The sequence below is a fragment of the Pholis gunnellus genome (genome assembly GCF_910591455.1).
Source record: "Pholis gunnellus genome assembly, chromosome: 14".
In the NCBI taxonomy this organism is placed as follows: Eukaryota; Metazoa; Chordata; class Actinopteri; order Perciformes; family Pholidae; genus Pholis; species Pholis gunnellus.
In genome coordinates, this window is record NC_136541.1 from 10,050,856 (window position 1) to 10,063,227 (window position 12,372).

The 12,372-nt window shown below is 41.8% G+C and overlaps 1 protein-coding gene across 1 annotated transcript in view; it reads right to left on the reverse strand.

Moving 5' to 3' along the window:
- Nucleotides 1–12,372, reverse strand: part of st6galnac3 (ST6 (alpha-N-acetyl-neuraminyl-2,3-beta-galactosyl-1,3)-N-acetylgalactosaminide alpha-2,6-sialyltransferase 3) — a gene marked incomplete at both ends in the record, with an annotated part of 60,912 nt that overhangs the window by 18,429 nt on the left and 30,111 nt on the right. Inside the window, 1 exon segment of the mRNA XM_079172479.1 lies at nt 11,600–12,009. Within this exon segment, the coding sequence (XP_079028605.1) occupies nt 11,600–12,009 (410 nt within the window).

A 12,372-nucleotide genomic window follows, 5' to 3' on the forward strand; every position in this document is an offset into this window, starting at 1 on the left:
GGTTGTTGCAGCTCCAATTCAGACCTGAATACAAACTATTGTACTGTATATGCCAGCTGGAAATGTTTTCACTTCAGAACGGTAAAATTGAGTTATTCATGCAACGGTTTACTGCAATTCACAGAACAATATCTTGATAAAAAGGAAACACAGACTTCATGGTTTATAAACCTATTAGCTTCACATATTAAATCACTGACAAAAAAGCCTCCAGTAAAAGAATCCCATCATTATCCAAGACCCGCGCCAAGAACTTAACACACTTCACAGGAATAAACAGCAGTTATTTTGCTAAAAGAGAGTAGTCTGATTTATGTTTTATTCAAAGTGGGTATAAAGTGTCTTGGAAATAAAAGCTTCATGCAGGTTGAGAGGTTTTTTCTTAACCAATTTAAGTCAGCAACACAAGGAACAGGCTTTACAACATAAAGTATTTGCCCTCAAAGAGAATCCAAGCGTCAACAACACTGTCTCTGAGCATAAGAGTCATAAACCATTTATGAAGATTTATTTGGCAGAAATACAAGTGGTGGAAGGTCAGAAGAGGTGAGCGGGAGTTTGAATCTGTTTGGTAAAAGACTGTTACGACTCAAAAAATCAAAAACAAAAAACCTCAGAGGGAGTAAAACAGTCCGAGGTAAACGACAGACTCTGAAGGCTCTGCAGCCTATCCAACATGTTAATGGGATGCCTGTCCAAGACCAGGGGAGTAAAACCAAGGATTAGCAAAACAGATGAGGACCAACTTAAGAGATTTCTCCAGAGACAGAGATCAAGACAAAGACCTAAGACCCAGAATTACACACAGAACTACTGATTGTCATTGATCTTAAGCTCAATAATCAATTAATCTCACTTGTCCCGTTGAATAATTTAGAGCCGGCTTCTCTCGCACACCTTAGAGAGCTTCACAATAGGGAGTAATCCCAAGCAAAAGTCCAATAACCACAGCGCTATTAAGCTCTCCCTGACTGTTGAAGCTGCTCTTAAGCCACACCGGGTCCCCTCTCTTACAGTAAAGAAGATTTATGGCTGTTCGCAGAGAAATGTGTTACGACCTTAATATGCAAAAGCCTCTCGCTCCGACAATGCGGCACCGCTCCTGTTTTTTTTTTTCTTTACAGGAGGCTTACAGCAACACGCTGCCATGATTTCACATTTTCATGTTCACCACACCACATTACGAGGACGGTAAAGAATGCTGCACACAAATCAGAAATGTGAAAGGTGTGACAGACGGAATAATGAAGTGATTATTCTTCCTTTAATGTCGAAGACTTTCACTAATTTGACACATTTATACAATGCCACATCTTTTATGGATTTAGTTTCTAGATTGAATATACAGCATAGATACAGTATAGATATTCATGCACATGAAAACTATCCATCCATCCATCTATCTTTATCTTATGAGGATACGAGTAGGCAATTTACGTCTGAATATAAAGTTTTAAATTTATAATAAAACGGTTTCCTTTTGAAAAACGTCCTTTATTCTGTAACAAAAGGAATTCTGGATTAAAAGCGAAAATATATATATATATATTTTCAAAAGAACATTTTGTATCTTGAGTATATTTCAGCGAGTGTAACGGTTTTTAAATGCTAAACCAAGTTGCACAATTAAATGCAGAGTATAACATGGTACGAGTTTTAGTAAGGCGTGCATCAACGTGAGACGTGAAAGCCTCCAAATCTTTGGCCGCTGCTTTGAAAGCTGACCAGAAAGTAAACAATCTAATTTCACACAGCTCTGCAGACGCACAAGAAGAAGGGGGAAAAAAAGAAAACGCCACTGTATTCTCTCACTGGGATTACTGGGATTTGAGTGTCAATGCGTTTAAAAATGGATAGCAAAATGTGAAGCAGTAATGCGCTGCATTAGCTGATTGAAAAGCTGGTGTTTGTCAGGAAAAGCAAACGGCTGAAGTATTATTTGTTGCTGGCTGAGAAACTCTCAAAAAACAGGCGACGCTCCGTTCGGGGAGATGAAGGTTTGACAATTTTACAAGCAGATTTTAATACTGCTGCCAAGAGGTGATTGCTTCCCTTTTCACATAGCGTTGTACAACTATAATCTGAAGTGAGTAGTTCGCATCCAATTTAGAGCTGAACATGTAACAGAACGTCACTGACAGAATGCATTCCATCTGATCTTGCTCAGAGCGTTATGGCTGCACCCATTCTCCTTTCTTAGGACACCGAGAGGAGATCCATCTTTGTCCTGCTCGCACCAGCGAGTGCATTACTTGACATCACAGAGCAAGTGTCGTCTCAAATTATGCCGCACTTCTTGCATTTTTTTGTTTTGGCCCGTTCTGCCGATTATTTGATTGTGATCCCACAGTACAGCAAGCATGAAGTAACAAGTCTTTAGCCGGCCTAAACATCAGGGAAAAGCTTGTTCAAGTCAGAGGGTGTTAGAGGATCCATGAAACATGTAAAGAGAGGGCCATCCGCCCTGTCGGGAGACTTAAAATGCTGTACCTGCTGCAGTTTAAGTGTCAACCACCAGCCTGGGAGATGAAGAGGAAGAGGAAGAGAAGGAAAGGGGAAGAGGAGAGCAAGGCCATTGGTGCACATAATTGATGTGAAGACAAATTATATTTGCACACCATTAGTGTTGCTGGAAATTCACATTAATATTCTGTTTCTTTTTGATACCATTGCATCTACATTTCAATGCATGCACCACTTGTCTTTAACGTTATATGGGGCAAGTGAATAATGTTATTCATTTTACATTTAAATGATCCTTTATACTTTTACAACACTGGGGCTGCAGCTAACGTTTATTTTCATGATTTTAGTCGACAAATGACCAAGCTGACTCCATCAAATGTCCAGTTTTCTCAGATTACCAGGCAAAAACCTGAACGACTTCCTTTTACAAAGAAAAAAAGCTACTGATCCTCACCTTTGAGAAGCCGGAAGCAGAGAACAGTTGACATTTTTGCTCAAGAAATAGTTGCAGAGAGTCTCATAAAAACCAATTCTGTAAATAGTTTCAGCTCTAGTTGATATGCAACCCTAAGGCGCTATACAAGTCCATTTAACTCTACCATCCTCTTATGCCTTTTAAAGACAATATAAGTCCTTTAATGGAAAAATATAATTCTTATTAAATGCATAATGATGCAAGAAACTACCTCGGTGACAGTGGTGCAGAGGAATATTCTTAATACACACAATAAGACACTTCATGCAGCTTTGTGTTATGAGGCTTCTATATCTTTAGAGTGTTGTTTTTCTGAGGCCACAATTGAATCTATTAAGGCTTATTAGGTGCGGCTGGGCGCCTACTTGACTGGTGATGCAGGAGTGTGTCTGGGAGATTTCAGCCAGTGGAGGTTATTCAATCGGGTGCAGCAAAGCAGAACACAAAATGGATTTACTGCTTTTGTTGCCGTGGGCTAACCATCATGCCTACCTGCGTTAGCGCCCAGCTGGTAGAGAAACAGCTAGAGAAAAAGCGACAGTGGGCCACACACACATGATACCAGGAGGTAAAAGTAGTGCAATTCCTGTTGTATTTCATGGAAATTTAGCAGAGAATTTAACTTTCTTTGAAGTTGCTTAATGTTCGTCTTCACTATAAACAATTACATTACATTAAAGTCATTTAGCTGATAACGCTGTTATCCAAAGCGACTTACAATTCAGATGCTATCATACCGTAGGCACAGCTACGGGAGCAATTTTGGGGTTAAGTGTCTTGTTCAAGGACACATCGACATGCGAGCACCGGAGCCCGGGTTTGAACCGCCAACCTTCTAATTGAAAAACGAGTATAAAAACCTCCAGTATAAAAACCTTGTCGACTTGACACAAGCAGCACATGCTAACCAATCACAGCACTTTTGCTACAATGTGTACAGGCTTCAAAGCTAAGCCGCAACCCCCCTGACGTACCACTATAAGCCCCACGTATCGACCAACATCAGTGCCCGGCCTCACTAATGCTCATGTGGCTGAATGGGAGGAAAAACACTCTAGTGGTTAATCCTTCTAGGAGAGTGGAGGCTGTTGCAGCATATTAATGGAGGTGGTCTTGGATCAGAAGCATGCGGAACAATCACATTCAGGTGTCCGCATAGTTTTGGCCACAGAGTGTCAATAAGATTAAGTATTCATTTGAAAAAGAAGACGGGAACTAGAAACTATCAACATGGACAATAGAGCGTTACTTATACTACGGTCTTCTATCAGAGGTAGGAAAAGTACACAGATCTTGTACTAAAGTAAAAGTAGCAATATCAAAGTGTAGAATTACTGTTTCAAGTAAAAGTCATGCATTCAAACTTTGACTTCAGCATATATTTAAAAGTAACAAAAGTAAAAGTACTCACTATAAAGAAACATGTTTATTAAATCTTCATATTATATTATTATCTGCAAAGTATCAACTAACAAATAAAACTAACTAATAAAAAGTACAATATTTGCCTCTGAATTGTAGTAGATGTATAAAGTAGCACAAAGTGTATTTTAAAGTTAAGTACAAGTACCAAAATCCTACTTGACATTCAGAGCATAAATATGGCATTAAAGAACTATTTGCAAAGCAGTAATGGCTACATGAGCAGAGAATTCTCTCTCTCTCTCTCACATTTTTTACCACTACTGTGTGATGCATTTTTTTGTTTTAAAATGTGCATACAGAATACAGAGGCTGTGAATAAACACCACTAATACACAGATGGAGGGTAAAAGGATTTTTTTCCAAATGGAAACCCAGTGACTAACACAATGTTACTCCTCGACTAATAGCTTTTCTCACATCCTCCGAGTGTCATTACGTCATTAGGACACAAATTCAAATGGCTTTTAAGGAAATGGAAGACTGCACTGTGCCTTCAGCTGACAGTTTGCCTCTCTCGCTCCGCCTCATGTCTGACTCAGACGGGGTCACAAGAACACAGAGTTGCCGATCCCCTCTTCCTTTGGGACGATGATTTCCTCGTTCTTCAGAATTGACCGGTTTTGACCTGATGAACCGCCTCCCAGAACGCTGGGGTGTTTGTGTTTCAGGGTTTCCACTGACTTCATTTAATAAGATAATTTCACAGCAATTACAAGCTTTCAACAGAATTGTAATGTCATTACACGCTTGCTCGGTGACAAATTCTTGTTTTGGATGATGGAGAGCAACACGCTCAGTGCATATTTTCAGGGCCGCATACGGCGGGAATCGCGGCTCCATGTGCAGAGAAACACAATGAATCCTCTCGCTCTCTGTTCTCTTTAAACGGCTCGTCGTGATAAGCGTGAAATTACGGTTCTGTGGTGATGCTGCAAACGTGTTTCAATCTTCTACAGGTTTCTCCTTCTCTTGACATCCAATACACAAAGCAATTATAGATACAGTCACGTACTGTAAACAAACGTCTGTGCGCTGGCGGAGAGTCGTTTGACACTGAAGCCATTCGCTGCTCTTGATCACATCGGGATGCAGATTGCATCAACAAAGTTCAGCGCTTTCTGTCACATTCCTTCACTTTGTGTACGAATATCTCAGGGTCAGGCCGCAATTTTCAGCTGCTTTGTGTGAAATATCACACACTTCAAAGCTGCACCGACGACGTTCCTTTTTCAAACATAAAAGCACAATGAAGTGGGGCTGTAACAAAGAGGATAATTCAATCTCTGCTAAGTGAAACTGGGTTTACGTATTAAATGATTTTCTCTGAGATTTCTCTGCGATCCAACTGAAATCAACAGTGTGCAAGTGTGTAAGAAAATGAGGCTATTGTTGTTCTCCCCATCACAAAAAACAGAGAAAAGAGTCCAAACGTGTGGAAGACTTTTTAAATGTAACAACACAGATGAAAATGAGTAAGACTGTTTGCAGCCTTAAAGTGACAATCTCAAAAATCTCAAAAAGGGGTAACTGCAGGTGCGTTTTAGGGATCTCACTTCTATTAGTATCCCCTTGTATTACGTCAATCAGTTGGCAGGTCTTTGGATTTGCACTTCTCCTGTAGTCGTTGCTCTTTTCTTTGTTTGTTCAGCTATAGTAACCGTTTGCTCACAATGCTAGCAGAGAGCATAAAAAAAAAACGGTACTCCGCTTCACACAGAAGTCAACCCGTGGTGACCCTAAAGGCCTTTATGGGCATTTCTTTGTGTGATTAGCTGAGCTGACAGTCTGACTCTGGCTGCACAAATCACTCACTCGCGCACCAAAAAGTTCCATGCAGACGCAGCATTCTCGCTCAATACTCGACCAATTTAAAAAAAAAAATCAGCCCATTAGTCACTTCGGCACAAAAGCATGGGAAAAGGTCCAAGTCGAAGTACAAGTAGTATTAACAGCAAAATGTTCCGAGTATGCAGGAACTGTAGAGCCAATCAGGAGTATAACCTAAAGCAGTTTCATAGTCAGTGAACAGGAGACTTTTGGTATCCAAATGTGTTTTGTTTGAGCTTTCAAAACACAAGCGCGCTATTAATTCCACAGAGATCTTGTCAGTTTTTTTAACCAGAAAATACTCCTTCATCCCAAGAAAATCCCTGAGGGTGCTTTCCCCTTCTACGTCTTTCCCATTTCGTTGTCCATGGAGGCTTTTCTCAGATCTGCGACACGTGACATAGATAAAGAGTTGTTCACAATCACAAATATTGAACTAAATCTCTCCGACCATCATCATAACACAGAGAGGCTGTTGAACTGAATGGTGTTTTGAACTATTTTAGGATGAATGTGCTCAGACTGCCAGGGGTACTTACACTGATATGAAGGGGACGGCTGGAGATTATGAAGCATGATTACACAGCCGTGACATTCACGCTAATAAAAACAGATTAAAATGAAATTCACCGCATATTTGGAGGCCCACGAGAGTGGAGCATCTGCTATTAAGTTCAACTACGATTAGATGACGAATTACTGATGAAACATCCTTTTTTTTGGTCAGACTGTTATTTTAACCCGAGGCATCAGCGAGCCCTTTACGGATCATTTGTGTTAGTGTGTCAGTTTGTGCCACTATTCTGACTCCCGGTTTGTTGCCACCGATTCTGGTGCAGTGTGAAAAATAATTTCCTCAATCAGACTATTTCATTTTATTGTCAAGAGCTTTCGTGTAAAAGTTGCTTTACGTTCTGCCAGGTCTCATCTGACAACGAGAGTCTGCATCAGAAAAGAATCCCACAAAAACATGTCACCTTACTGTCACATTCATGTCGTCCTTTTTCCAAAATCTCAACAGGAGCTCATTTCTAGCCAGATGTGAGACGCCGTAAAATATTGAACGTTACAACAAGTAATGTAATTTCATGCTGGATGCGCCTCAGAATGACTGGGGGTAATATAAACTGGAGTACATAGAAGTAAATGAGCTGGAACTAAATGGCACCTGTGTTCTCCTATATCAAAGGTCACCTGTGGAAGTTTTGACCATGACTCGCATTATTATGATGCACACGACCGTCACAGGAAAAGGGCCGGCGTGACAAACTGCGGCTCCGTATGCAAACGTGGAATGCATGTTGGCGTAAGGTGTGTCTATAAGAATAAAAGGTCCGCAGCGGCTATGATGTCCACGTCTATATTTACAGAACAGTAGTCAAGTGCACATTAAAAGTGAATCTAATTTCATGTATTGAGTGACTAATAGAAATGTAAACTGGAATAGACTGAAGTGAAGGAGCTATATCTTAAAATAACCTGTATTCTTTGGTTTGACATTGAAGTGATGTTTAATGAGCAGATCTCTGTAGGAATCTTGTGTTATACAACACAAACGAGGACAATGATGTCCAGCATCTGTGCAAGGATGACAAGACTCTGACCGCAGATACAGATTTAAATGTGAGCCAGGGGTTGAGGTAGTACCCTTCACTTAATTAAAAGCACTAACACAACACAGTAAAATTCTTGCATTGAAAATGTTACTTAATGTAATCAGGAAACCTATTAAAATTACTCGGTGATGAAAGAGCTTGTCATTATAATATATTATATTTTTAGATTATTTGTACTCATGCTTTAATGTAGAAGGAGGATTTTGCTTTTGTAGCTGGTGGAGCTCATTTCTAAACCACTGCAACTAATGAATATTTCAATTATGAATTAATCTGCATATTCTTTTCTCTGTCTATCATTCAAACGTTATGACATTCCTGTTTCAGGCAAACCAAAATGAAACAATAAAGAAGAAGAAGAAGAAGAAGAAGGCCGCAAAGACCACAAAAACAATACAGGATTTAAAACATTACAAGGTGCTTTGAAGGTGGAAAATGTGACTGACCAGACGAGAAAAAAACGAGTTTGCGTCCACTGACAAGTACAAAAGAGATCTTGTAAAGACGTTTATAACGGTTAAAAACACCACAGCAACGAACAGTTACTCACAGGGATAAATGAAACTGCCCACACTATGTGTCACAGTGTCACAACTGTGAACACACACACACACACACACACACGTACAAAGTCAAGCACGCACGTGCTATGAAGGAGCAGCTGGCTGGGAAAGCAGAGACCCCGGCCGCGCAGGCCCAGGTGGCAGTGCTGTAAAGTGACACTGTGATTTAAGTCCTGTGTCGTCGTAAGGTCCGTTATCTACCGCCGCTAACAGGGCCGCGCCGATACGGTCCGACAGCCAGCGGCTGCAGCTCAGGAGGCAGCGCTGATAATGGATCGCTTCGGCCCGTGCAACTTCCCCCCGCAGTGCGCAATCACATGAATCATGTGTTTAAGCTGCTGTCAAAAACGTTTACATCCAGGGCTTGTGGTCAGACTTTTCATTGTCTTGGCTCCTGTTAAGATGTTGATTCACATTTTTTTTCTGCCTATTTTCGGTCAAATTGCTTTTTGGATGGAGCTAGAGTGTAGGATGAGGAGCGAGAAATGTCCCTGGACGTCAACGTGATGATGTGCCATAGAGAGATAGGGAGGTGTATCTTGATGACTCAGCTGTCTCTTTGTTTGAAAATACATAAATACAGATGTTTTTTTGCGGCCAGCAAACAAAGACAGTTTTCACATGCAGAACCCCGTGTACGAGATGATGTTGAATCTATCTTGTATTCAATAACTGGATGTTACAGAGTTTAGAGGATCGCTCCTGCAGATTAATGTACATCCTATAAGAAACTCATTAAACATTATTTATATTTAGAACATACACTCAATTTCAACTCCATATAAGCCACTAAATTATGCAGTGTATATATTTAGACATATTCACAGTATGCGTTTGTTACACTGACTACAGGATTACACCTCACAAAATAGAAAAACACAAACACAATACTTCTTTGTTTGCTTCCTGAAGTGTTACTAGAGCAGTTTCTATCATTGCCACGATCTGTAAATTCAACATTTTGTGTTACTGTTATTATAATTCTCTTAGTGTGAGGACATAACAGAACAGAACATCTCAAAACACTTTCAATACATCTTTGGAAAAACATGGTCTTTTCTCTTTGTGACGTTAAATGGCAATATTAATCAAAACTGCAGTTCGATTGATGTCCATTGGTGTATTCTATCGTTTCCTTTGTATACTCACTGCAAACAATACAGTTTATACTACAAAAATGAGTATCATACCTACTGTGAAATAGGTCTTTTTCACAGGTGACCTTTTGACATGTCACAGACGAAAAGACACACGTATCGTCCATGCAGGCTCACCGCCGGTCTCACTGGGACTCTTTTATGAAACAGAGCCATCTTGGCACTTGATGGTCTCATTTGGCCTCTTCTACCGGCTCCAGATTTGAAATCAGCTTGTCCGGGTCATGGCGTTAACTCAACTACTTCAGCCTTGTTCAGATCATTGTAACCCCTCCACCTCAGAGTCTCCTCAAGTTCAACTTCCTCACCTCTGTCCAGAAATGACTGAGCTGTCTGACAGATTCCTGTTCTCGCGTGTGGTTTTTTGAGGACAGGCTGAGAGACGGTTACTCGGTTGGCTGGCGAGTCAGTCAGCCAGCATTGCATTACACCTGATCAGAAAGTCGAAGCTGAGGCGACGCGTTACCTCCGCTGCTCGCGGCTATCTGGATAATTAGAGTTGTGTTGGAATCACTGTTCCATCACCGCCAGGCTGAGGATCAAACCGCACGGCAAGCAGTTGACAGTAAATCAGTGAACACTCACACACAAATGACAAGGTAAAGGCAGATGAGCTGCTCCAGTAAAAGCATTTAAGAGAGTGTGTTATGTTGTTGTGAATGGATAAGCGGAGGAGATAAATCGATTCAGATTTTTGAGAGGGTTATATGGCTGTGGACTTCAAGAACAATAGGTTGCATGGCTGTGAGCCACTAAAAGAGCTGTAGATTATTTCTGGAGTGATACCATAATGTATGAGCTGCACATCGTTATATAAGTCACTCCCTTCTCTCCCTCTGATTACATTAAAACATACGGTGCGTCTTTTAGGCCACTTTAAAAGCTGTTACCATGGACACTAATTACCTCTAAATACTGGTATTTGTGCAGCCACCTTTCAGACAAACATGACAGACAGGCAGGAAAGCAGGCATATGGAGAAACCTCTCCGAGATCGTCACATTGCGGTTCATTGTTCACACCTTGAGTTTCTGTCACTGTTACCAATCAGTGATGATTGAAGCGCTGCATCACACCCAGGAGCATCGTGTCCTGTAATGAGATTCCTCTCCGCGAGCTGTCCTCCCTAATCCCACATCTCTATCTGTGCTTCGTGGGTCTCCGGAAACAGATGAGGCAGGCTGAACGCGGACGCTCTACATGAAATTCAGTGTTAACCCTGCCGTCCTGAATAGGAGCGAGACAATGGAGCCGGAATGGACCGGATGCTACGCCTATTACCAAACATGTTAATCCTCTTAAGAAGTTAAGAGAGGTCTTGATGACATGAGGTAGACGCCGAAGTGCGGAGCTCTGTGGAAATGAGCAGAAGCTGGTCTGAGAAATGAGATTTGTACGAAACAATAGCGAGCCTGGAGCCTGGCTCTCATAGTCATTAACCTGCGATTCTCTTTGGGGACTTGCTAGAGAAAGGAGTTGCTAGGTGGGTCTTTCTTTGAATAACAGAGAGCAATTTTAGCATATGTTGTTGCCAATAGTCTTCAACAAAGAAATACTTGTTCCAACTTTCAAGGTTGCTGATCTGTAACTTGAATAATTCAACTGTTTTTCGGTAATTCAAAATGTGCCAAGACGCTGGCAAAGAAGTTGTGGGACCGGCTGTAACTAGGGTGTTTAGAAAGACTGCCAGAATCATGCTACCTCATTAACTGGATTTTCCCCAGACTGGCATTTGGCTGATGTCTATAACCCAGGCTGCACATTCTTCTGAGGCTCCTCATAAAAGCTTTTCGTTAGAAAACGGCCTCCAGTGCCGTGAGCCTCTTCAGAGGGAAAGTTAAGGAACTCACTTTGATAAGGCCTCATGAAAGGGAGGATTTGAGACAAGGAAAGCACAGAGCGCTGAGCACAGCATCATCATCGATAAGGTCGATATTATAGCAGTGAACAGCACAGTGAATGCCAAAGTACTGAGTGGTAAATTTATCAGAGCGAACAATTGGAGCACCGCTGTGGAATGTTGTGACGCCGAAAAACAGGAAGAAATAAAGCAATGAAGATGTGACTCACCTGTCTTTACCCGTCTCCTTCTTGAAGACCATGTCGCAGTAGTTCATCCTGTCCTCTGTGGTGACGTAAATGCGCGCTTGAGGGTAATTCTCAGCCGCCTGCCGGAGCATGTTGTACACGATGCCCTTCCCGTCCTTCCTCATGTTTCGTAGCGGCCCCCACACGACGTAGACGGTGTCGTTGCCCTGCCCGAAGAAGTACTGGGGCTTCTGCAGCAGCAGGGGGACGCTGGTGTGCGAGACGACTCTCAGCGTGGTCCGCTGGCCCATGTCGCGTTCGAAGCCCCGCGTGGGCGCGTTGTTCATCCGCCAGATGCAAGGAGAGCGGTCGATCTGCGGGCCGGCAGCCTGGCCCAGCATCTGTCCAGAGCTGGACACGATGCTGCAGAGCTCACAGTGCAGCTTCAGAGGCTGGAGGAGAGGAAGCAAGTCCGTTACAACAAGTCATCATTATCACAGTTGAGACAAGTCCAAGACAAGTCTCGAGTCCACGGGGACAAGTATGAGTTGCATATTAAGTCTCAAGTCAATGAAAACAGGGCCAAGTCAAGTCTTAGGTTGAAATTAAATCTGTCTGACTCAAGTCTTATCAAGACAAGTCCAAGTTGAGTAACAATGTAGTCAGGGCAAGTCTTAAGTGTATTAAGACAAGTCCTAGTTGACTTAACAATTGAGTCGGGGTAATTCTCAAGTCCATTTTCAACTTTACAGGGACAGGTCCAAGTCCAGTCTCAAATGTTCATGTGCCTTTTGAAAGTCAAGATCTGATCTTTC